Genomic DNA, 26,841 nt, shown 5'->3' on the forward strand with positions numbered 1-26,841 from the left:
AGTGCTGTAAAAATGATGGTGTCCATGTTCTGGGACAGCGAGGGCGTAATCCTTACCCATTGCATTCCAAAGGGCACTACGGTAACAGGTGCATCCTACGAAAATGTTTTGAAGAACAAATTCCTTCCTGCACTGCAACAAAAATGTCCGGGAAGGGCTGCGCGTGTGCTGCTTCACCAAGACAACGCAGCCGCATATCGAGCTAACGTTACGCAACAGTTTCTTCGTGATAACAACTTTGAAGTGATTCCTCATGCTTCCTACTCACCTGACCTGGCTCCTAGTGGCTTTTGGCTTTTTCCAACAATGAAAGACCCTCTCCGTGGCCGCACATTCACCAGCCGTGCTGCTATTGCCTCAGCGATTTTCCAGTGGTCAAAACAGACTCCTAAAGAAGCCTTCGCCGCTGCCATGGAATCATGGCGTCAGCGTTGTGAAAAATGTGTACGTCTGCAGGGCGATTACGTTGAGAAGTAACGCCAGTTTCATCGATTTCGGGTGAGTAGTTAATTAGAAAAAAAATCGGAGGCCTTAGAACTTGAATGCACCTCGTACTCCATGATAGCTCGAGACCAAACACAAGCCTGTGCATCCAAGTGCAAAGTTAAATGTATGTCCTAAATAACAATTAAATGGTATATGTATCATAGACGGGGGAGGAGATGGACAGAGGGGGAGGAGGAAACTGATGAAGAGAGGTGGGAGTAGTAGATGGACCGTGGAGGGGAGGAGCAGACTACAGTGATAGGAGGGAGGAGGAGATGGGCAGAGAGAGGGGCAGGAAATGAATAGAAAGTGGGTGGGTGGGGGAAAGAGGTAAAGGCAGTGGACAGAAGAGGGGGAGGCAAGAAGAGGAGGACAGAGAAAACAGGAAAGACGAGATGGTTAGTGAGAGGAGGGAGGAACAGATAGGCTAATAGAAAATAGGAATAAATAAATACCTGGGCAACACCATTTTTCTCAGCTAGTCACAAATAAAACGATCTCGCTTTGAGAAAAGAAATGTACTGAATGACCCTCATGTGTGTTTATCCAGTACTGTGTCCAAAAAAACTACATGCCTAATTATCAGGAGACCTGATATAATTAGCTGAAGATTCCCCATAATTAACCTCAGTTGCAGAATAAAAACTATTTATTGATAGCAGTATGCCTTTCGGGATGTTGAAATATAATAGATTACGTTTTGGCATTGTGAGTGTTCCAGTAATATTACAAAAATACTTAGAGTAGTTTATACATACGGTGCCACCAGCTGTGAACCATTCAGATGACATTACAGTCACTGGGTCTACCCTGTAGCATCACCTTAAAATTTTCACACAGTTATTTAATAGGCTCTACATATCACTGTATATTTGCTTGAGCCAACATTGAGAAGGAGTCTGTAATACCATTACTAATCAGGTTATTTGTATCTTGCATGACAGTGCCACAGAATCTACAGATGATATGTTACACCTGACTTTAGGAAACAACATTGTCTAAAAAAAACTTCTGCCAAACATGCATGTTGTGCAGCTGATATACATCTACATCTACATGGATACTCTGCAAATCACGTTTAAGTGCCTGGCAGACGCTTCATCGAACCACCTTCACAATTCTTTATTATTTCAATCTTGTATAGTGCGTGGAAAAAATGAACACCTATATCTTTTCGTAATAGCTACAATTTCCCTTATTTTATCTTGATGATCGTTCCTCCCTATGCAGGTCGGTGTCAACAAAATATGAACACCTATATCTTTCCGTAATAGCTACAATTTCCCTTAATTTATCTAGATGATCGTTCCTCCCTATGCAGGTCGGTGTCAACAAAATATTTTCGCATTCGGGGGAGAAAGGTAGTGATTGGAATTTCGTGAGACGATTCCGTCACAACGAAAAAAGCCTTTATTTTAATGATGTCCAGCCCAAATCCTGTATCATTTCTGTGATACTCTCTCCCATATTTCGCGATAATACAAAATGTGCTGCCCTTCTTTGAACTTTTTCGATGTACTCTGTCAGTCCTATCTGGTAAGGATCCCACGTCGTGCAGCAGTATTCTAAAAGAGGACGGACAAGTGTAGTGTGGGCAGGTTCCTTAGTGGACCTGCTACATTTTCTAAGTGTCCTGCCAATAAAACACGGTCTTTGGTTAGTCTTCCCCACAACATTTTCACCGAGCGAGGTGGCGCAGTGGTTAGACACTGGACTCGCATTCGGGAGGACGATGGTTCAATCCCGCGTCCGGCCATCCTGATTTAGGTTTTCCGTGATTTCCCTAAATCGCTCCAGGCAAATGCCGGGATGGTTCCTTTGAAAGGGCACGGCCGACTTCCTTCCCCGTCCTTCCCTAATCCGATGAGACCGATGACCTCGCTGTCTGGTCTCCTTCCCCGAAACAACCAACCACAACATTTTCTGTGTGTTCCTTCCAATTTAAGTTGTTCGTAATTGTAATACCTAGGTATTTAGTTGAATTTACGGCTTTTAGATTAGACTGATTTATCGTGTAACCGAAGTTTAACGATTTCCTTTTAGCACTCATGTGGATGACCTCACACTTTTTGTTATTTAGGGTCAACTGCCACTTTTGGCACCATTCAGATATCTTTTCTAAATCATTTTTCAGTTTGTTTTGATCTTCTGATGACTTTATTAGTCGATAAACGACAGCGTCATCTACAAACAACCGAAGACGGCTGCTCAGATTGTCTCCAAAATCGTTTATACAGATAAGGAACAGCAAAGGGCCTATAACACTACCTTGGGGAACACCAGAAATAACTTCTGTTTTACTCGAGGACTTTCCGTCAGTTACTACAAACTGTGATCTCTCTGACAGGAAATCACAAATCCAGTCACATAACTGAGACGATACTCCATAAGCACCCAATTTCACTGTGAGTGGCTTGTGTGGTACAGTGTCAAAAGCCTTCCGGAAATCCAGAAATACGGAATCAATTTGAAATCCCTTGCCAATAGCACTCAACACTTCATGTGAATAAAGAGATAGTTGTGTTTCACAGGAACAATGTTTTCTAAACCCATGTTGACTGTGTGTCAATATACCGTATTCTTCGAACACAATATATGTTCTAAAATTCTGCTGCATATCGACGTTAACGATATGGGCCTGTACTTTAGTGGATTACTCCTACTACATTTCTTGAATATTGGTGTGACCTGTGCAACTTTCCAGTCTTTGGGTGTGGACCTTTCGTCGAGTAAACGGTTGTATATGATTGTTAAGTATGGAGCTAATGCATTATCATCTGAAAGGAACCTAATTGGTATACAGTCTGGACCAGAAGACTTGCTTTTATTAAGTGATTTGAGTTGCTTCACTATTTCGAGGATATTTACTTCTACATTACTCATGTTGACAGCTGTTAACAATTCAAATTCTGGAATATTTACTTCATCTCCTTTTGTGAAGGCATTTCGGAAGGCTGTGTTTAGTGACTCTGCTTTGGCAGCACTGTCTTCGATAGTATCTCCATTGCTATCATGGTAGAGAAGGCATTGATTGTTTCTTGCCACTAACATACTTTCACATACGACCAGAATCTCTTTGGATTTTCTGCCAGGTTTTGAGACAAAGTTTCGTTGTGGAAACTGTTATAGGCATCTCGCATCGAAGTCCGCGCTAAATTTCGGGCTTCTGTAAAAGATCGTCAATCTTGGGTATTTTGCGTCTGTTTAAATTTGGCATGTTTGTTTAGTTGTTTCTGCAACAGAGATTGTCTCTCAGGAAGGCGTCAAGTGAATTTTTATCTGCTTTTTTTGAATAGGTATATTTTTCGACAATTTGGGGATTACAGTATTCAGTCTCGCTATGCCAACCTTGTGTTCACTAATTCCTGAATTGGTTTTGATGCTCGTTATTAACTCAGGATTATTTGCTGCTAAGAGGACAAGTGTGATTTCACAACAATTTACAATTCGCGTGGGCTCACGAACTAACTACTCTAAATAATTTTCAGAGAATGCGTTTGGCACAATTTCGGATGATATTTTATGCGTACCTCCGGAATTAAACATGTATTTTCACCAACATACTGAGGGTAAATTAGTCACCACCAACTATTATCGTATGAGTCAGGTACATGTTTGAAATCAAACTCAAGTTTTCTTTGAACCTTTCAGCAACTGTATCATCTGAATTGGGAGGTCGGTAAAAGGATCCAATTATTATTTTATTCCGGTTGCCAACGTTGACCTCTGCCCATACTAACTTACAGGAAGAATCTACTTCAATTTTGCGACAAGATAAACTACTTCTGACAGCAACAAACACGCCACCGCCAACCGTGTTTAGCCTATCCTTTTGGAACACCATTAGGTTCTTAGCAAAAATTCCGGCTGAGCTTATATCTGGCTTTAGCTAGCTTTCAGTGCCTATAACGATTTGAGCATCAGTGCTTTCTATTAGTACTTGGAGCTATGGACTTTCCCAACACAGCTACGATAATTTACAACTGTTATACCAAAGGTTCCTGTATCTACGTTCTTCCTGTGTTCAGCCTGCACCCTTTGTGACTGAAGCCCTTCTTGTGTTTTCCCGAGACCCTCTAACCCAAAAAACTGCCCAGTCCACGCCACACAGCCCCTGCTACCCATGTAGCCACCTCCTGCATATAGTGGAAACCTGACCTATTCAGCGGAGCCCAAAACCCAACCACCTTTTGGTGCAAGTCAAGGAATCTGCAGCCTACACGGTCGCAGAACCGTCTGAGATTCTGATTCAGACCCTCCACTCGGTTCTGTACCAGAGGTCCCAATGGGTCCTGTTGACTATGCTGCAAATGGTCAGCTCTGCTTTCATCTCGCAAGCAAGACTAGCAGCCTTTACCACTTCTGTTAGCTGCTCCAAAACAGAGAGAATCTCTTCTGATCCAAAGTGACAATCATTGGTAGCGACGTGAGCCACCACCTGCAGCTGGCTGCACCCTGTGCTCTGCATGGCATCCAGGAGGACCCTTTCCACATCTGGAATGACTCCACCTGTTATGCACATGGAGTGCACATTGGATTTCTTACCCTCCTTGTCAGCCAAGTCCCTAAGGTGACCCATAACGGGCCTAACGTTGGAGCTTCCAACTACCAATAATCCCACCCTCTGCGATTGCCCAGATCTTGCAGGCTGAGTGGTTTCCTCTTCCTCTGAGACAGGACAGGCAACAGCATCTGGCTCAGTGACAGTGTCAGCCACAGACAGCACCTGGAACCTGTTTGTCAGACAAACCGGGGAGGCCTTACGTGCGGCCGCTTGGGAAGTCTTTCGCCACCTGCTTCGCCCCGGGGCGACCTCTCACTCAACCACAGGTGAGGGGTCAGCCTCGGTGCCAGCAGTAACTGGGTTGGCCACTGGTGAAGGCCAATCGGAGGACTCTAACGTGCTGGACGTCTGTTGGATCCCCCACAGCCGGCCCACAACACTGGTGCCCATACACTGCAGCCTCAAGCTGTGTAACCAAAGCCATCACAGCCTGAAGCTGAGAGCGAAGTGTCACCAACTTTGCTCACTTCTGCACACAACAATTGCAGTCCCTGTCCATACTAAAGGCCACAGAAAACTAAACTTTGCAGATAAATGGACTATTGGCATGTGCTGCGCAACTCTACTGTAGGCCCTGACGAAAACGCACAAACTGTTTCTAGTAATAAGAAGATATTCAGAAACCTATCTACCGAAGCACTCACGTGAAACTAAATAATTTGCCCCTGATTAGGAACTTTTAATATGTCACAAAATTGGTTTACTTTCCAACACAAACAAAAACGCAACAACTGTGTCTATTAGATATTAAATTTACATGCAGAAGCACAAGAAACTGAACTATTAAAGCACACAGATATAATAAAATTCGCTCCTGGTTAGGAACTCATAGATGATAAAAGCCGTTTACTTCACTGTTGCTGCGTCTGTCTTGGTCGGCTACTGCTGCCCATAATTTCAAATGATAAAGCTATGTGAAGAACCTTGCTTGAATTAGGGTTATACTGTTTAAGAAAGCTAGCAAGAACTTCCTTGCCATGTGCTACACACATCACCACATTCTAGGTTAAAGATTTGGTATAACTTGTATTATACTGTGAGTGTAGAAAATGTCAGTCAACTAAGACAGGGTAGGTTGGTCGACCAGGATTGATATTGTAGCAGAATCAAATAAAAAATGTAATTAAATTATAAAAAAGTGAGTAATAAAGAGATTATTTAATCATATAAACGAGAGTTTATATCTATATTTAAATGTGATGAATTGGATGTCTTGATACTTGTGGATACCGTCATTTAGTTCCCAATTGCAGCACAATTCAGCCAGCCAGCTTCATAAAGAGGTTTTTTTTCTTTTCTTTTTTTTTTTTTTAAATATAGAACTGTTCTCTATGGTTACAAGTTCTGCTAATTTGTTATGACAGTACCTTTCACCTCTTATTTTGTATAAGAGGTGATGATGTATGAATTGTTTGTCAGTTCCTGTGTAGAAGTTCGATTGCCATGTAGTTGTATGGATTTCATTTCCTTGTTGCAGAATTCTTTTTCTGTAAGGCTCTTTTGGGATACAACTTGAAATAATTTCTGATATGCATTTTTCTCTTTTGTAACTCCCTTATTATTTCCTTTCATGGAAGTACATATTTTTAATACAAATTTCAGAGCAGAAAGCAAAATTGCAATTATACACACTACGACGTGACATTGCTTCCCATTTCCTTACTGCCTTGGTAACTGATGACTCATGACTGACAGTCCATGATGTCTGCCTGCACTCAAGAAGCACAACAAGAAGAGCTGAGCTCAGAGATATACCTGTATTATTGAAAGATCACTCATAAATCATTCTTAATCTGTGATGCATGGTTTTCTCTGGCCGTCTCATGGTCAAGTTAAATATATCTCTCCACTATTTCAGATTATTTAATTTAATTAAATTTCATTGAGAAAATAAAAGTAAGAATAGGAATAATTGCCAAGATAATTTCTCATCCAGGTCTAGATAATTATTTCTTGTCATTTGCGATCTGAAGTCCTACTTCAATACGAGTGGTTCACTTTCTTCTGACACCAGTTGACACATAGACTAGCAGCCACAACACATGTTTGAGTTTCAAAACCAAAAGATTCTATGAGTGGTCGTCATTTGTGAACCATCCCGTAAATGTGACTAAAAGAGACAATAACAAGACAGATTGAAAGTGGGTATCAGAAAGGTTATTAGCCTGCAAAACAACAGTTTCCACTGAGCCTCAAATAGCAGAAATGTAGGTGCTGGTGTACAAACCATTGGTGTTGATGCCAACTGGCAGACTGTTGTCTCCCTCAGCTATGCACCTCACCAAATTGTTCTGCTATGTATGTAGTATCTTGAACTATCACTGAATTTGTTCTTGTTGTTGCTGCTGTTGCAACATCAGCAACTGTAGCATCAGCTGCTGCTGCCTTTTTCAATGAACTATGTATCCATGAAGTGCAATCAACACACAACAGTTTCCTTCCTGCCACATATGTGTCATATCTTAAGACAATCTAGAGAGGTCACTGCTACTAATCAAAATAAATGCAAAGTCAATGGCTGAAATGCAGTCGAGAGTAAATAACATGACTGCAAGAAATATGAGCACAAATCAGTACAAATGAAAAAAAGCCAGATTATTATTAAACAACACAACATGAAACAAGAGTTCCAAATCAAATTCCGGATGCTGAAGGGAGAGGTAACACTTGCATTCATTACTCAGCATAATGAAGGCTTCACAGCAGAGGTTCAAAATGCCAACCTGCTCCCAGGCTGTGTGTTTGTATCCTGTAGAGGTTCAAAGAACACCCTTATGTGATGTGTTTGTTGTAACCCCTAGTGGTAGCAGCCAAAAGTGGAACTACATGCCTCACAAATAATATCGCTGCCACTTTAAGAGTCGTTTCCCACATTGATGAAGTGGTTGCGTATTAGACCGGTAACAAATGGCTACACACAAAAATTAGTAGACAAAGCTCAGCAGAAAGAAAACAGTAGGCAAGAAAGCACAAGAAGAGAGAGCACTACAAAAATTTACTTTCTGTCATCTACAAAGAATGTGATAAATTGTTAGGGATTTTTCAATGTAAAAATTTAAAAGCCATTTTTTACAGCAACCACAAAGTAAAATCTATTTTGATGGATAAGAGACTAGCCAGAACCAACACAGCTGTGTATGAAATTAGGTGAAGTGTGATAAAGGGTACACAGAGGAGACAGGTCATGCAGTTAAAAAATGACATGTATGCCTCAAACAATGAAGAATGTCAGTCACAGCTGCATGCTGTAAATAATGTGTTCACGATATAGGCTTCGCTAATGATGGCACTGTAGCAAAAATACGTTATGAACACAAATGGTAATGTTAGAGGGGCAGGTCCTAACAGTTATAAGCATGACAGTGACTCTAAATACCAGTGAATTCTTCATACAATTATACACACCTATGGTAATGAACTTATTTAGTGCCAGAATTTCCCACATTTATGTTCAAATGGCAAAGGCCACAGCAAGAAGGCCTTGATGTTGGATCAGAAGAGCCAACAATAAAGATGTACTACGATTTTTTTTCCACAGCACATCCTACCCTAAAGATGTACTACGATTTTTTTTCCACAGCACATCCTACCCTAGATATTACTGCTTCATTAAATTACTCATCAATAATGCTGTGACTGATTAGTCTCTCTCTCTCTCTCTCTCTCTCTCTCTCTCTCTCTCTCTCTCTCTCTCCCTCTCTCTCTCCCCCCCCCCCCCCCAGCCCCCCCGCTTCTCTCTCTCTCTCTCTCTCTCTCTCTCTCTCTCTCTGTGTGTGTGTGTGTGTGTGTGTGTGTGTGTGTGTGAAGAAGAGGTTACTGACCTGTCTTCTGGTGGATCTAGTCTTTGCAACTCAAAATTTTTATCAACTGCAATTTCATGAGCAAGCGCCATGTTATTCAATCCTTTTGCAGCTTGCATAATCTCTTCCAGTGAGACAAACTTCGGTGGTGATGCTGCGATACCTGGTACCGGTAAAGCATATCCTGGTGTAATCCTCAATCTGAAAATGAAATGCCAGTAAATATACTAAATAAATAAGGAAATTAATATTTTATTATCAGTCTTAAGCAGGAAAATGAAGAGTAGACTGACACAAATGAAAAGATAGCTACATAAAAATTTTACAAATGATACTGGGAATAACAAACAAAAATATTTTTTTCATCATTAACCCTTTTCTGAAAGCTGAATGGACAAGCAGACTTACTGTGTGCACTACTTTGTAAATAAAAGTCAGATAACCCAGTAAAAGCATACCTCAGGTACATTTATGAAGAGAAGGAACAGAATAAAAAATGGCAGTACACACTGGGCAAAAAGCACATTAATGTACGCAGTCAACAAAAGATAGAAGAAACACTGAAAACAGTAAAAACTTCTTTTTAAACGGAAGATAAACAAAACTGCACAGAGAGAATGAAGTAAGTGAATAACAGTTGGAGGATATTGACAAATAGTAAAACAAACTGATACTGAACAGAGACTTATAGTCTAAATGGAGAGAAGCACATGTTGCAAGTGATATTGTAAGAATTGGGAGTAGAAGATTTAGTCCAAGACTGCTTTAGGGAAGCGTTACAAAAAAAGCATCACAAACCTTTACTTCAGTTAAAAGTTATGTCACTAGTTTATTAAGGTGATCATACGTAACTTTACCCTAGGCAGTACGCTCTAAAATTTTGAAAATTCTTAAGAGCCAGCTTTTTATCTGAAGTTAGAGGCAGGGAGGTTACAAGAAAGATCATCCAGACTAGTAATGTCAGCTGTACTCAACACTGAATCTCAGCAGAAGATAGACAAGTAAATTATAATCTGATTGTTGCCATTAGAAAGTAGTACAGTTATTGAAGTGTTCCTAAAAACAACCAAATTAATTATTTGGATACTGCTGTTTACAAGTTCATATTTATAACAATTTAACATGTCATGAAGATTCTACGATAAAGTCTATTGACCAAATTTGAACATTCCATTACTGCTCTAAAGTTCAATTTTAGAGCTTTCCCAGTGACAGTAATACACTCATGCCTAGGAAATGTAAATGTTAAGTAGTGAAAACTCTCAGAGTAATTAAGATATGTTTTAGACTAATTACACTCATAAAAATGAATGTATGCATGTACATGTTGTATGTACCACATCTCCACCTAAAACTTTGTACACATACCATTAACTGTCTGGAAGGAATCATTGTGAGGATAAGAACCATGTACCTATCAACGGATGGGGATAAAAAAGAACTACGTCCACAACACAAAATTACCCATAATTTATTCATTCAGTATTTGAGAGTGAGAGTGCTTAATGACTTGCAGCAACTTTATACTTAATTTCTAATCTTTAAGAAACTTTTTCTTGTTGATAACCCGAACAAAATGATGAAAGCGAAAAAGTTCGTCGCTTACTACATTTTTGCTGTTTCTTAAAGTAAAACTGCCAAATCACACATGGTGTTTTAATTTATTATGTCTTAACAACTAACCGTATTTGTGACTCATTTCACAGCACACAGTTTTCACATACACCACTGAATGAACCTGCAAAATTACACCCTTGTATAACACATAGTTCAGGACATATAATGTCATAGTACTGAGATGCATGACAAACTGCTGCATCATGCATGACATTCAAATTTATTACTTCTTTCTACTAACCCTATTTGTAAGACATTTCCCAGACATTATCCACATATGGCACTGAATGTATCTACAAAATTATATCACTGTACAAAGTTCAGGGCATGTGTAGACACAGACATTGAGCTGCATGAAAGCGAAACTGCAGGGCAAAATTCCAAAATTCTTGAGGGACGTAAGTGACATATGTGTGAAATATATCAAGTATAAGTGAAATATAAGTGTGTATGCGGACAAATCCATGGGTAAAAAAAAACCTCCTAAACCCCTGGATTGATTCCAACCAAACTTTGTGCACCCGTTACTTGCTACTGGTATTGCCTGTGGTCAAAATTCGACCAACTGTGTCAGTGGTGCTGATCTTTGATAGAAAATACTGTGTGTCTTAGAAATAATTCTTTGAGTTCTCTTTAATTGTTTAATCATTTGAAGGGAAACTGCATTGAAAAATAAATTTTGTGTTGATGGTGGCAAATTAACTTTTCCCTGATGGCAACACAATTTGAATGCTTTTGTATAACGTAAAGTCACCTCAGACATAAAATTATTTGCATTACAAGATCTGAACCGTAAGTTCATCAAATCACAATTACAGTTCTCAAAATTATTTGGAATTATTCCTACTCCTTTCTCTGTGCAAAAATTCTCTCTCTCTAGCTCTTTGTCTTTCAGTCTGACCCATTAAAGTTCTTCTTCGAGGCATAGCCTAAAGCAAATATAGTTTCCTCATAACAAGGGAAGTCGTAGTTATTCAAAATGAAGAATTTAAAAGTTAGGAACTTACTTCAAATGTACAAAAATGTAAGTGAAATAACAATGCCAATATACAATGTTATTTACAGACTTCAAATGTATAGAAATGTAAGCAAAATAACAATGGCAATATACAACTTTATTTACAGACTTTGTTACTATAATATGTTGATTTTCACTGGTGACATCATTATCAACCTAGAAGCTGTTGCATTGCAGGTGCCTGGTATGCATGATTTACTGCAAATGAACAACGTAAATTTAAAAGCCCCCATAATGCGATTTTACGAAATGTTGTTACTTTTGTGTGTCATTTCTATCCTAGCACTTGATAATTGCACAGGGCAGACGTTAGTAGCTCTTCAGTTTATGATATTCAGGACTGGAGATTTTAAAGCATGATAGAGGAGGTAACATAATTATTATGAATGTGAAAGCTTCTATTTCCTTTTACCACTCTAACGGCTGCATACACACATTAGTTTTATTTGTGCACATCTATAGCAATATAATAAGCAGGTGTTGACAGATGTGAAAATTACCGAACTATCAGTTTAATAAGTCACAGCTGCAAAATACTAACACGAATTCTTTACAGACGAATGGAAAAACTGGTAGAAGCCGTCCTCGGAGAAGATCAGTTTTGATTCCGTAGAAATATTGGAACACGTGAGGCAATACTGACTCTACGACTTATCTTAGAATTAAGATTAAGGAAAGGCAAACCTACGTTTCTAGCATTTGTAGACTTAGAGAAAGCTTTTGCCAATGTTGACTGGAATCCTCTCTTTCAAATTCTAAAGGTGGCAGGGGTAAAATACAGGGAGCGAAAGGCTATTTACAATTTGTACAGAAACCAGATGGCAGTTATAAGAGTCGAGGGGCATGAAAGGGAAGCAGTGGTTGGGAAGGGAGTGAGACAGGGTTGTAGCCTCTCCCCGATGCTATTCAATCTGTATATTGAGCAAGCAATAAAGGAAACAAAAGAAAAATTTGGAGTAGATATTAAAATCCATGGAGAAGAAATAAAAACTTTGAGGTTTGCCGATGATATTGTAATTCTGTCAGACAGCAAAGGACTTGGAAGAGCAGTTGAACGGAATGGACAGTGTCTTGAAAGGAGGATATAATAATGTTACTTAAAATCCGTCTTGATTGCAAATTTTTATTTTTATTTTTTATTTTTTTTTATTCATATGACCGGTTTCGGTTCATTCAGAACCATCTTCAGATCTGTAAAAATAATGATACTAATTTACTATTTCACAGAAGCAAATCTTTTTCATCCTATCTAATCAGCATCAAATGTACCAGAACGTACCTGATATTTCAGTTACAGGAGTAACCCGTCCAAATTCAGCAACTTTCACATGCTATGTCACATAAAATTGGTTGGCAGAGTGCACGTCATTTATATTAATTATAACACTATTACCGACAGGTGGCGTCTGGTACATTTGTTACATTCCATTTGCACATACTGTATTCAGTAGATCTTTTTTTATATCAAAAGTACTTAGTTAAAATATGTAGATGTCAAGGTTAAAATCTGTACTTATCAGAATTAAAAAACGGTAAAATTATCATTTTTATACGATCTAAAAAACATAGGGAGATTTATATATCAATGGTGCTGGTGTGAACTTGTTTTCCTCTACGGTCTGCTTCCGTGGTTCCCGCCATCTCGGTGTTGTGCCGCGGTCCGCTCAGTCGTCTGACGTCCATCGCCGCGGGCAAGAGGGCCACACAGGAGGGCCCTAGGAATTTCAGGATTCAGGTGTATATAAGATCAAATGTAATGACTGCTGTAAACAATATATAGGGCAGACTGGTAGGAACTTTGAAACCAGATTCAGAGAGCACACCTACTATCAAAACAAAACAGCTTTTGGGGCGCATATGGCTGCGACAAAGCACTCAGTCATGGACATTTAACACAATTTAGACATCCTGCATAGAGCTCATAAGGGACGGTTTCTTAACATTTTTTAATTAAGTATTTTTATTATAAAAAAAGATCTGCTGAATACAGTATGTGCAAATGGAATGTAACAAATGTACCAGACGCCACCTGTCGGTAATAGTGCTATAATTAATATAAATGACGTGCACTCTGCCAACCAATTTTATGTGACGTAGCATGTGAAAGTTGCTGAATTTGGACGGGTTACTCCTGTAACTGAAATATCAGGTACGTTCTGGTACATTTGATGTTGATTAGATAGGATGAAAAAGATTTGCTTCCATGAAATAGTAAATTAGTATCATTATTTTTACAGATCTGAAGATGGTTCTGAATGAACCGAAACTGGTCATTTGAATAAAATAAAAAAAAAAAAAATAAAAATAAAAATAAAAAAAAAAAAATAAAAAGAAGAAAAGAAAAAAAAAATTTGCAATCGAGACGGATTTTAAGTAACATTATAAAATCACTGATTGCTGTTATCCCATAAGACATTATGTCTGTTTTTGCAAAGGAGGATTTAAGATGAACATCAACTAAAGCAAAACGAGGATAATGGAATGTAGTCGAATTAAATCAGGTGATGCTGAGGGAATTAGATTAGGAAATGAGACAAAGTAGTAAAGGAGTTTTGCTATTTGGGGAGCAAAATAACTGATGATGGTCGAAGTAGAGAGGATATAAAATGTAGACTGGCAATGGTAAGGAAAGCGTTTCTGAATAAGAGAAATTTGTTAACATCGAGTATTGGTTTAAGTGTCAGGAAGTCGTTTCTGAAAATATTTGTATGTAGTGTTGCCATGTATGGAAGTGAAACATGGACGATAAATAGTTTGGACAAGAAGAGAATAGAAGCTTCCAAAATGTGGTGCTACAGAAGAATGCTGAAGATTAGATGGGTAGATCACATAACTAATGAGGAAGTATTGAATAGAATTGGGGAGAAGAGAAGTTTGTAGCACAACTTGACAAGAAGAAGGGACCTGTTGGTAGGACATGTTCTGAGGCATCAAGGGATCACAAATTTAGCACTGGAGGGCAGCGTGGAGGTTAAAAATCGTAGAGGGAGACCAAGTGATGAATACACTAAGCAAATTCAGAAGGATGTAGGATGTAGTAAGTACTGGGAGATGAAGAAGATGAAGAGAGGGGGAGGTCGAAATTGACAGGGAAAAAGGAGAGGAGGGTATGGAGGGGGGGGGGGGGCAGGATATGGACAGTGTGGGAGAAGGAGATGGGCAGAGTGGGAGGAGGAGATGGGCAGAGAGAGGGGGAGGAGCAGAGAGACAGAGAGAGGGGGTTTTTTTAGGTTAGAAAATTCCCTCCGTAGGCCCGACAAGACGCCCCCTGAGACGCGGCAAGGTAGGAGTACGCAAAATGCAACAGGGAATAACAATATTAATGTGCTAATAGTAAACAGCAGGAGCGTCTATAGAAAGGTGCCAGAACTGCTCTCATTAATAAATGGTCACAATGCCCATATAGTACTAGGGTCAGAAAGTTGGCTGAAACCAGACGTAAACAGTAATGAAATCCTAAACTCAGATTGTAATGTATACCGCAGAGGCAGGCTGGACAGTGAAGGGGGAGGCGTGTTTGTAGCGATAAGAAGTGTAATAGTATCAAAGGAAATTTACGGAGATTCGAAATGTGAAATAATTTGGGTGAAGGTCATGGTTAAACCAGGCTCAGACATGGTAATTGGATGTCTCTATAGTCCCCCTGGCTCAGCAGCTGTTGTGGCTGAGCACCTGAAGGATAATTTGGAAAATATTTCGAGTAGATTTCCCCACCATGTTATAGTTCTAGGGGGAGATTTTAATTTGCCGGATATAGACTGGGACACTCAAACGTTCATAACGGGTGGCAGGGGACAAAGAATCCAGTGAAATTTTTTTAAGTGCATTATCTGAAAACTACCTTGAGCAGTTGACAGAGAACTGACTCATGGCGATAACATATTAGACCTTCTGTTGACAAACAGACCCGAACTATTTGAAACAGTTAACGCAGAACAGGGAATCAGCGATCATAAAGCTGTTACTGCATCGATGATTTCAGCCGTAAATAGAAATATTAAAAAAGGTAGGAAGATTTTTCTGTTTAGCAAAAGTGACAAAAAGCAGATTACAGAGTACCTGACGGCTCAACACAAAAGTTTTGTTTCAAGTACAGATAGTGTTGAGGATCAGTGGACAAAGTTCAAAACCATCGTACAATATGCGTTAGATGAGTATGTGCCAAGCAAGATCGTAAGAGATGGAAAAGAGCCACCGTGGTACAACAAGCGAGTTAGAAAACTGCTGCGGAAGCAAAGGGAACTTCACAGCAAACATAAACATAGCCAAAGCCTTGCAGACAAACAAATATTATGCAAAGTGAAATGTAGTGTGAGGAGGGCTATGCGAGAGGCATTCAATGAATTTGAAAGTAAAGTTCTATGTACTGACTTGGCAGCAAATCCTCAGAAATTTTGATCTTATGTCAAAGCGGTAGGTGGATCAAAACAAAATGTCCAGACACTCTGTGACCAAAATGGTACTGAAAAAGTGGATGACAGACTAAATGCCCAAATACTAAATGTCTTTTTCCAAAGCTGTTTCACAGAGGAAGACTGCACTGTAGTTCCTTCTCTAGATTGTCGCACAGATGACAAAATGGTAGATATCGAAATAGACGACAGAGGGATAGAGAAACAATTAAAATCGCTCAAAAGAGGAAAGGCCGCTGGACCTGATGGGATACCAGTTCGATTTTACACAGAGTACGCGAAGGAACTTGTCCCCCTTCTTGCAGCGGTGTACCGTAGGTCTCTAGAAGAGCGTAGCATTCCAAAGGATTGGAAAAGGGCACAGGTCATCCCCGTTTTCAAGAAGCGACGTCGAACAGATGTGCAGAACTATAGACCTATATCTCTAACGTCGATCAGTTGTAGAATTTTGGAACACGTATTATGTTCGAGTATAATGACTTTCCTGGAGACTAGAAATCTACTCTGTAGGAATCAGTATGGGTTTCGAAAAAGACGGTTGTGTGAAACCCAGCTCGCGCTATTCGTCCACGAGACTCAGAGGGCCATAGACACGGGTTCACAGGTAGATGCCGTGTTTCTTGACTTCCGCAAGGTGTTCGATACAGTTCCCCACAGTCGTTTAATGAACAAAGTAAGAGCATATGGACTATCAGACCAATTGTGTGATTGGCTTGAAGAGTTCTTAGATAACAGAACGCAGCATGTCATTCTCAATGGAGAGAAGTCTTCCGAAGTGAGAGTGATTTCAGGTGTGCCGCAGGGGAGTGTCATAGGACTGTTGCTATTCACAATATACATAAATGACCTTGTGGATGACATCGGAAGTTCACTGAGGCTTTTTGCAGATGATTCTGTGGTGTATCGAGAGGTTGTAACAATGGAAAATTGTACTGAAATGCAGAAGGATCTGCAGCGAATTGACGCATGGTGCAGGGAATGGGAATTGAATCTCAATGTAGACAAGTGTAATGTGCTGCGAATACATAGAAAGATAGATCCCTTATCATTTAGCTACAAAATAGCAGGTCAGCAACTGGAAGCAGTTAATTCCATAAATTATCTGGGAGTACGCATTACGAGTGATTTAAAATGGAATGATCATATAAAGTTGATCGTTGGTAAAGCAGATGCCAGACTGAGATTCATTGGAAGAATCCTAAGGAAATGCAATCCGAAAACAAAGGAAGTAGGTTACAGTATGCTTGTTCGCCCACTGCTTGAATACTGCTCGGCAGTGTTGGATCCGTACCAGATAGGGTTGATAGAAGAGATAGAGAAGATCCAACGGAGAGCAGCGCGCTTCGTTACAAGATCATTTAGTAATCGCAAAAGCGTTACAGAGATGATAGATAAACTCCAGTGGAAGACTCTGCAGGAAAGACGCTCAGTAGCTCGGTACGGGCTTTTGTTAAAGTTTCGAGAACATACCTTCACCGAGGAGTCAAGCAGTATATTGCTCCCTCCTATGTATATCTCGCGAAGAGACCATGAGGATAAAATCAGAGAGATTAGAGCCCACACAGAAGCATACTGACAATCTTTCTTTCCACAAACAATACGAGACTGGAGTAGAAGGGAGAACCGATAGAGGTACTCAAGGTACCCTCCGCCACACACTGTCAGGTGGCTTGTGGAGTATGGATGTAAACGTAGATGTAGATGTAGAAGGATATTGACAGAGACAGGGGGTGGAGGATATTGACAGAGACAGGGGGTGGAGGATATTGACAGAGACAGGGGGTGGAGGATATGGACAGAGATAGGAAAGAGGAGGAGGAGAAGGACAGAGAGAGGTGGGGGGGGGGGGGGGAGGTGGACAGAGAGGGGGGGTATGAAGAGTTGGATACAGAGGAGGGGATGTGTTGGTCATAGAGAGAGGGGATGATGAGATGGGACAGAGAGAGTGAGGATGAGGAGCTGGACAGAGAGAGTGGGGATGAGGAGCCGGACAGAGAGAGGTTGAAGAGTTGGACATAGAGAGAGGTGATGATGAGATGGACAGAAAGAGTGAGGATGAGGAGCTGGACAGATGGAGGAGGAGGAGGAGGAGGAGGAGGAGGAGACAGACAGGGGGAGGGGGGGGCAGCTGATGAGTAGACTGGGGGGCAGGAGGAAATAGACAGAGTATGGAGGGAATTCGGGGGGAGGAGAAGAGATGGATGGAGAGAGGGAGGAGAAAGAGGTAGACATAAAGTAGGGTGGAGGAGATGGGCAGAGGGAGGGGAAGCAGGAGGTGGACTATAAAACTGGAACAAATACATACCTAGGCAATGCCGGGTACTCTGTTAGTATTAATATATTTCAGATGTTATTTATTTTGAGTCACTTCAATATTCATAAATTATTTATTGGATATAATTTACATGACAAAGCATTATTATTGCATTTTCAGTCCTTGTGGCCTAACTTAATCTCAGCTTCTGCAGCAGAAGACTTCATTATACGTTAAACCACAGTAAGTAATCTGAACTGGCACTAGGAATCTCTTTCATCTTATTTCTATTATCTTTCATTAATGAAAACTCAACAATATGAAAAGGGTTGACTGGTACTCACCACATAGAGAAGATGTTGAGTTGCGACAGACACAATGAGAAAACGGCAGACACAAACACACACACACACACACACACACACACACACACGGTTCAAAAGCTTGAAGTTTAACAAGTTCAGCAGTCTTTTTCATTGTGTCTGTGTGTGGCTCAATGCGCTGGTTCCTCCGTGAGGTGAGTAGCAGTCTATCCTTTTGTTGTTATTCCATCCTGGACTTTCCCTTGTTCATTAATCAAAATATCTACACTTAAATTATTTAAATTACATTATGCTGTTGTCACTGAATAACCAACTTCTGAACTATTTTGAAGGAAAAAATAAAATAAAATAAAAAATCGCACACCTATTACACACAATCAACAATTTAATGAGTCACTCAGAAATTTTAGTGCCAAAAATTGGCTAGTGTGGATCCTGCCACAGAGCTGCCAGCAATAAAATTCATTGTGGGCACTTCAGTGTTGTTTTCATGAGGTACGTTGCACTGCAAATTTTATGAAGGCAGGTGCTGATCATACCTGACTGTGCAGTGATTATAACTAACAATATTGGTAAAAGAGCAACTAATCTTGGAACTTCACTACGATTTGGCAATTGCAAAGGAAGAGTTAGCACATCTACAAGATGTAGTCTGCATTAGTAATGGCTGGGTTAGGTCAGACGACAGTACTGTGACCAAACCCAACTCATTAAATAATCCATGAAATCCTGCAAGTCTCACAGCTTTATCTAAACATCTACAATATCTCCTCTGGGGCTGTGTAGGCTGGAGACAAAAATCATTCCAATGACCAGCAAAAATTTCTAAGCAGTTTGATGATTCAGAGCACATAACTAGTATAGGGTATATCAGAAAGTTTCATCCAATTTTATGACACTATATCTACTACACGAGTAAATATATAAACTTTGGGTGAATTTTAACTTATTCAAAGGACTACAAAGTTTTTTTTTTTTTTCAGAGGAACAGCCCACTTTCACCAGGGTATATCTTTTACTTACAAGTGCTCTTATTATTATTATTATTATTATTATTATTATTACATTTAGGACAAAAGTTTTCATTTACGTTCCACAAACATTCAATGTTCTTCTCCACCAGATATGTCACAACTTTCCAGCAATAGTCAAACTCATTCAACATTTTTGCAAGTAATCACTGCTATTGCTATGCGATGGCCCAGTTCACCCAAAGTTGTCAGAAGAGGAGGCACACAGAGACAGTCTTTCAGAAATAATAAAAAAAAAAGTACTTTATGAATGCTGGGCTCCATGTCATTCCCAAGTTGTGCAGCGACCGTAAACGATAAAATTACCAAATAAGCAGCAACCAGTCGCAAAATCATGTTTTCTTTATTTACTTTTGCAAATCGATTTTAACTGATTAACAGCCATCATCGGTGCTTTCAATGAATATGTGCCCTGAGTAGTAACACTGTCTTAAGCACCAATGATGGCTGTTAGTCAGTTGAAATCGATTTGCAAAAGTAACTAAAGAAAACATGATTTAGCGACTGATTGCTGCTTATTTGGTAATTTTAAAAAGTACTTTGTTGAGGCAAGGTGATCTTAGAGGCCAATGTTGCAATGTGATATCCATACAGTTAATCCTTCACTAAGCCAGCTCGTTATTAAGAAATGCTTTTATATGCCAGTGCCAGTGCAATGGTGCTTCATCTTGTTGAAAAACAAAATTTTCGGCATGTTCTCACAAATGTGGAAAAAACCAGATATGCAATATATCCAGGTACATGATTCCTATTCTTGTCTTTTCATCAAAAATGAAAGGACCATACACATTTCTCAGGAAATAGCACAGCAAAACACATGAGTCCATATGGCAAGGATGTCATCAACGTATTTAAACCAAACCAGGGGCTGAAGGCTTATGAATCACAGGAAAGCACCCTTCACGCAACCCATAAAAAGGTTTGCTTTGGAAGAAGAGATCCTGGTTCCCAAGGCCATGCTCCTGATTTGTTTGTTTGTCTGCCCCTCAAAGTTATAATAGTTTCTGGTAAGTATAAAGTAAAGTAAGGTGAGCAGAACAAGTATCACAGGTTTGGAATCAGGTGGGTCCTGATTAAGGAAATGTACAACAGCCGACAGACCATGTACAAGGGGGTGTTGGTATAGAGGGGGCACATCAATGATGACACACAAGATGTGTAGTGGAGAGGAACTGGCACAGATTTCAGACGATCTAGGAAATGGTTGGTGTCTTTAATATAGGAGGGAAGTCTTTGTACTATAGGCTGCAGGTGTTGATCAATTAAGGCAGATATATGTTCAGTGGGTGCCTTGAAGCCAGTAGCTGTGGGATGGACGGGGTGACTGGGTATGTGGATCTTAGGAAAAAGGTAAAAGGAGGGGCTGTGTATGGTTTGGGTGGACTGAAAAGTTCTTAGGATTGAGGTAAGGGGCCTGAGATTTTAAGGAGGGACTGTATGTCAGTACCGCAGGGATGGTATCTTGATGGCAGATGCCATACATAGAGATGTGAGACAGCTGGTGTAGACCCTTGCTTACATACTCCCGTCAATCAAATATAGCAGTGGTAGATCCCTTGTCTGCTGGGAGGAGTGATGGAGATGATGCAGTCATCAGGTTTTAGGGAATGTAATAAAACATGAAGAATCTGTAATGCGAGTGTGCCTAAACTGACACAATTTAGTATCATAAAATGCATTTTGGATTTTGAAAGAGCCTTTGTTTACAAGCTGCCTTGTGTCATACTCATGTAGTATGAAAATGTAACAGTCTCCTGTAGTTGGGATCAATTTGAAAAAACTCTTGATGAACACAGTACTCCACTCACAAGCCGCTAATGACACAAAAGATGACAACAGAGGTCACTGTTGTGGTAATTACATCAATTTTTTGGAGACTTGCATATGAAATATACTGTCCACTTTGCAACTGAAATGACGGTACTACACAGATTTTATATGTTAAGTCAGTTAAGTAATCAGCTTGCTGAATTTCTACTTCCACTATTCTGAAATATACTGACCATGAGTTACGTGAAAAAATAATTGCTACACTCTGATTCAGGTGTATATAATGTGGACTAGACCAGTCACAAAACAATGACTAAAGAAAGAATGGTGTTAAGGTCTTGTTATACAGATATTAAGACAAGAGACCGCAAATCCCATTTATTCCCCCCACCAATGACCCTCCCATCTGCAAAAATCTTGACCAGCAATTTGTCTACTGCAACTGACACATTACAGTTTACTTTTTACTGTTAACTCATACTCCCTAAACTTTTATAAAACAGCAGTATTATACAATTTTAAAGACTCATTCCAGTCTGCTGCTCACTTACGAACCACTAGCCCCATCTCCACTTATGAACCACTAGCTCCACCTCACAACGTTTAGCTCTTAGCTATACCTTAAAACAAATATTGAAAGCAAAAATTTTAGTCACCATAAATGTTTTATAATGCCTAAACTATTATTAGCGTCTTAACAAAAAAATGGTTCAAATGGCTCTGAGCGCTATGGGACTTAACATCTTAGGTCATCAGTCCCCTAGAACTTAGAACTACTTAAACCTAACTAACCTAAGGACATCACACATATCCATGCCCGAGGCAGGATTCGAACCTGCGACCGTAGCAGTCCCGCAGGTCCGGACTGTAGCGCCCAGAACCACACGGCCACCGCGGCCGGCAGCATCTTAACAACTCATTATAAAAATTTTACAAAAAAATTCCATCTCTGACAACAACCACCTTGTGCAAGGAGTTTCAGCAAAACTCACAATTTGCAGCGTTGTCCCCAGAACTGATTGTGGGCTTTTGGTTCTGAGTTGAGTGGAAGGACTGAAACATAGACTTCGGAGGTTCTGTGACGAGCCAGGCTATGACTTCCTGGACTTGTGCCATAGGTTTTAGCTATAGGGTTTCCCTAAATGGGTCAGGTGTGTATTAAACATCAAAGGCTGATACTCTGGTAACTGACTGTGTGTGTGGCACACACAAGGGTTTTCTAGATTACGCGACTCTCCATCCAATCCAGATAACGATAACTGTAAAAAACCCAGTAGTATCAGTGTAATATTGAAGGAAATGCCTCTCATAGGAGGAGTATTACAATCCTAATGGTTAATTGCCGAAGTATTCACAACAAAGTGCCCGATTTTCAAGCACTCCTAAGAAGCAGTAAAGCTCACATACTAATAGGTACTGAAAGCTGGTTGAAACCTGAAACTGACAGCAGTGAGATTGATTGGGCAAGACTCATATCTGGAGCAGGCATAAAACGATAATTGGATCCTTCTATCACCCACCAGACTTGTCTCCTTTCGAGAAAACCTCAGTTCACTTGTACTTAAGTTCCCTAATCATCCTGTAATAATCGGTGAAGACTAATAATCCAAAATTAATTGGGAAAAATTACAGTTTTTTTAGTGGTGGGCATGATACAATATCCTGTGAAACATTACTAAATGCCTTTCTGAAAACTACCTACAACCAATAGCTATTGGATCTGATGGCAACAAATAGACCTAACCTCTTTGAGGATGTCCACATTGAAACTGTTATCAGTGACCATGACACAGTTGTGGCAACAATCATTACCCAATACAAAGGACAACTAAAACATTATATATACCGGGTGGTCCATTGATCGTGACCGGGCCAAATATCTCACGAAATAAGCGTCAAACGGAAAAACTACAAAGAATGAAACTTGTCTAGCTTGAAGGGGGAAACCAGATGGCGCTATGGTTGCCCCACTAGATGGCGCTGCCATAGGTCAAACGGATATCAACTGTGTTTTTTTAAATAGGAACCCCCATTTTTTTGTTACATATTCATGCAGTATGTAAAGAAATATGAATGTTTTAGTTGGACCACTTTTTTCGCTTTGTGATAGATGGCGTCGTAATAGTCACAAACATATGGCTCACAATTTTAGACAAACAGTTGGTAACAGGTAGGTTTTTTAAATTCAAATACAGAACGTAGGTATGTTTAAACATTTTATTTCGGTTGTTCCAATGTGATACATGTACCTTTGTGAACTTACAATTTCTGAGAATGCATGCTGTTACTGTGTTATTACCTGTAAATACCACATTAATGCAATAAATGCTCAAAATGATGTCCGTCAACCTCAATGCATTTGGCAATACGTGAACCGACATTCCTCTCAACAGCGAGTAGTTTGCCTTCCATAATGTTCACACATGCATTGACAATGCGCTGACGCATGTTGTCAGGCACTGTCGGTGGATCATGATAGCAAATATCCTTCAACTTTCCCCACAGAAAGATATCTGGGGACGTCAGATCCCGTGAATGTGCGGGCCATTGTATGGTGCTTCGACGACCAATCCACCTATCATGAAATATGCTATTCAATACTGCGTCAACCACACGCGAGCTATGTGCCGGACATCTATCATGTTGGAAGTACATTGTCATTCTGTCACGCAGTGAAACATCTTGTAGTAACACCGGTAGAACATTGCATACGAAATCAGCATACATTGCACCATTTAGATTGCCATCGATAAAATGGGGGCCAATTATCCTTCCTCCCATAATGCCGCACCATACATTAACCCGCCAAGGTAGTTGATGTTCCACTCGTTGCAGCCGTCGTGGATTTTCTGTTGCCCAATAGTGCATATTACTGCTGTTGGTGAATGACGCTTTGTTGCTAAATAGAACGCGTGCAAAACATCTGTCATTGCCCCGTAATTTCTCTTGTGTCCAGTGGCAGAGCTGTACACAACATTCGAAGTCGTCGCCATGCAATTCCAGGTGCACAGAAATATGGTATGGGTGCAATCAATGTTGATTTAGCATTCTCAACACCGAAATTTTTGAGATTCCCGATTCTCGCGCAAATTGTCTGCTACTGATGTGTGGATTAGCCGTGACAGCAGCTAAAACACCTACTTGGGCATCATCGTTTGTTGCAGGTCATGGTTGACGTTTCACATGTGGCTGAACACTTACTGTTTCCTTAAATAACGTAACTATCCAGCGAACGGTCTGGACACTTGGATGATGTCGTCCAGGATACCAAGCAGCATACATAGCACATGCCCGTTGGGCATTTTGATCACAATAGCCATACATCAACACGATATCGACCTTTTCCGCAGTTGGTACATGGTCTATTTTAACACGGGTAATGGATCACGAAGCAAATACCGTCCGCACTGGCGGAATGGTATGTGATACCACGTACTTATACGTTTGTGACTATTACAGCGCCATCTATCACAAAGCGAAAAAAGTGGTCCAACTAAAACATTCATATTTCTTTAGGTACTACACGAATATGTAATAAAAAATTGTGGTTCCTATTTTAAAAAACGCAGTTGATATCCGTTTGACCTATGGCAGCACCATATAGTGTGCCAACCATAGCGCCATCTGGTTTCCCCCTTCAAGCTAGACCAGTTTTGTTTTTCGTTTGATGCTTATTTCTTGAGGTATTTGGCCCTGTCACTATCAATGGACCACCCTGTGTGTGTGTGTGTGTGTGTGTGTGTGTGTGTGTGTGTGTGTGTGTGTGTGTTCAGTACACTTGATAAAAAATCAGTAGTATCATACCACAATGAGGAACGTGAAACTTTCAGCAGGGGGTAGAAGCACGTAGAGGAACTATGGTACAAATTTAAAAAATAGTTGGCCATGCACTAGATAGGTATGTGCCCAATAGAACAGTTCATAATGGAAGGGACCTTCATGGTATACAGTCACGATAAAGAAACAAGAGATTCCTGTGTAGTAGGTATAAAACAAGCCGTAGCTGAATGAAATGTGTTTGGCTGTCAAGAGAGCAATGTGCGAGGTCTTCAATGACTACAGTAGTAGAATATTGTCAAATGATATTTCACAAAACCAAAAGGAATTATGGTTGTACATAACGGCTGTTAGTGGCACCAAAGTTAGTGTCCAGTCCTAATGAATGAGACAGAAACTGAAATTTAGGGTAGCAATGCAAAAGTTGAAATGCTGAACACCATTTTCATATGGTCCTTCACAAAGGAAAACCCACAAAAATTGCCCCAATTTAAGCCTCATATAACTGAAAAGATGAATGAAATAAGTATTAGTGTCAGTGGTGTTGAGAAACAGCTGAAATTATTAAAATTGAACAAAGTTCCAGGGCCCAATAGAATTCCTATCAGACTCTATACTGAATTTGTGGCTGAGTTATCCCCTCTTCTAACTACAATCTATCTACCATAGACCTCTCAAAAAAAAAAAGTGTGCACAGTTCTTGGGAAAAGGCACAGGTCACACCTGTCTACGAGAAGGGTAGTAGAAGTGGTCCACAAAACTACCATCCAATATCCTAGACATCAATTTGTTGTAGAATCTTAGAACAGATTCTGAGCTCAAACATAATGAGATACCTTGAACAAAATGACCTTCTCAATGTCACCCAGCATGGATTCTGAAAACATCGATCATATGAAACCCAACTCACACCTTTCTCACATGACATACTGATAGCTTTGGATCATGACAGATAGGTAGATGCAGTATTTCTTGATTTCTGAAAAGCATTTGACTCAGTCACAAACCTACACTTATTGTCAAAAGTACGATCATTTGGGGTATCAAGTAAAATTTGTGACTAAATTGAGGACTTCTTGGTAGGGAGGATGCGACATGTTATCTTGGATGGAGAGTCATCATCAAGTGTAGAAGTAACTTCAGGGGTGCCGCAGGGAAGAGGGTTGGGACGCCCGGCTGTTCATGTTTTATATCAGTAACCTTGCAGATAAAATTAATAGTAATCTCAAACTTTTTGCAGATGATGCTGTTATCTATAATCAAGTACTGTCTGAAAGAAGCAGCATACACATTCAATCAGATGTTGATAAGATTTCAAGATTGGCGACTTGCTTTAAATGTTCAAAAATGTAAAACTGTGTACTTCACAAAATGAAAAAACACAGTATCCTGTGGTTGTAATATCGAGTCACTGCTGGAATTAGCCAACTCATACGAATACCTGTCTGTAAAACTCTGCAGGAACATGAACTGAAATGATCAAATATGTGGGTAAAATTGATGACAGACTAGTTACTTGGGAATATACTACAACCCCCACCCTATCGCTCACATAGGGATTGTGAGGATAAGATTAGAATACCGTACATACCTGACTCTAAGCCACACTTTTTTTTCCAGCTTTCGGGAGCCAAGAATCCATCTGCGGCTTAGAATAAAGTGCAAAGTAACTGGATATTCTGAAAAATGGCGCTAGGAACCACCACAATTAAGTTTTATCAGCTAATATAAGCAATGCTACACAGGCATACTTTGCAAGGCACAACAAAGATAAATCTGGTGACTGCAA

The 26,841-nt window shown here is 40.0% G+C and overlaps 1 protein-coding gene across 3 annotated transcripts in view; it reads right to left on the reverse strand.

The window, feature by feature from the left end:
- LOC124622245 (T-complex protein 11-like protein 1) overlaps window positions 1-26,841 on the reverse strand; it is a 126,843-nt gene that overhangs the window by 73,788 nt on the left and 26,214 nt on the right. For all 3 annotated transcript variants that reach the window (XM_047147902.1, XM_047147900.1, XM_047147901.1), the window contains one exon: window positions 8,872-9,051. In XM_047147902.1, coding sequence (XP_047003858.1) covers window positions 8,872-9,051 — 180 coding nt within the window. The remainder of the gene's footprint in view (window positions 1-8,871; window positions 9,052-26,841) is intronic.

Source organism: Schistocerca americana, chromosome 7 (genome assembly GCF_021461395.2).
Source record: "Schistocerca americana isolate TAMUIC-IGC-003095 chromosome 7, iqSchAmer2.1, whole genome shotgun sequence".
Lineage (NCBI taxonomy): Eukaryota > Metazoa > Arthropoda > Insecta > Orthoptera > Acrididae > Schistocerca > Schistocerca americana.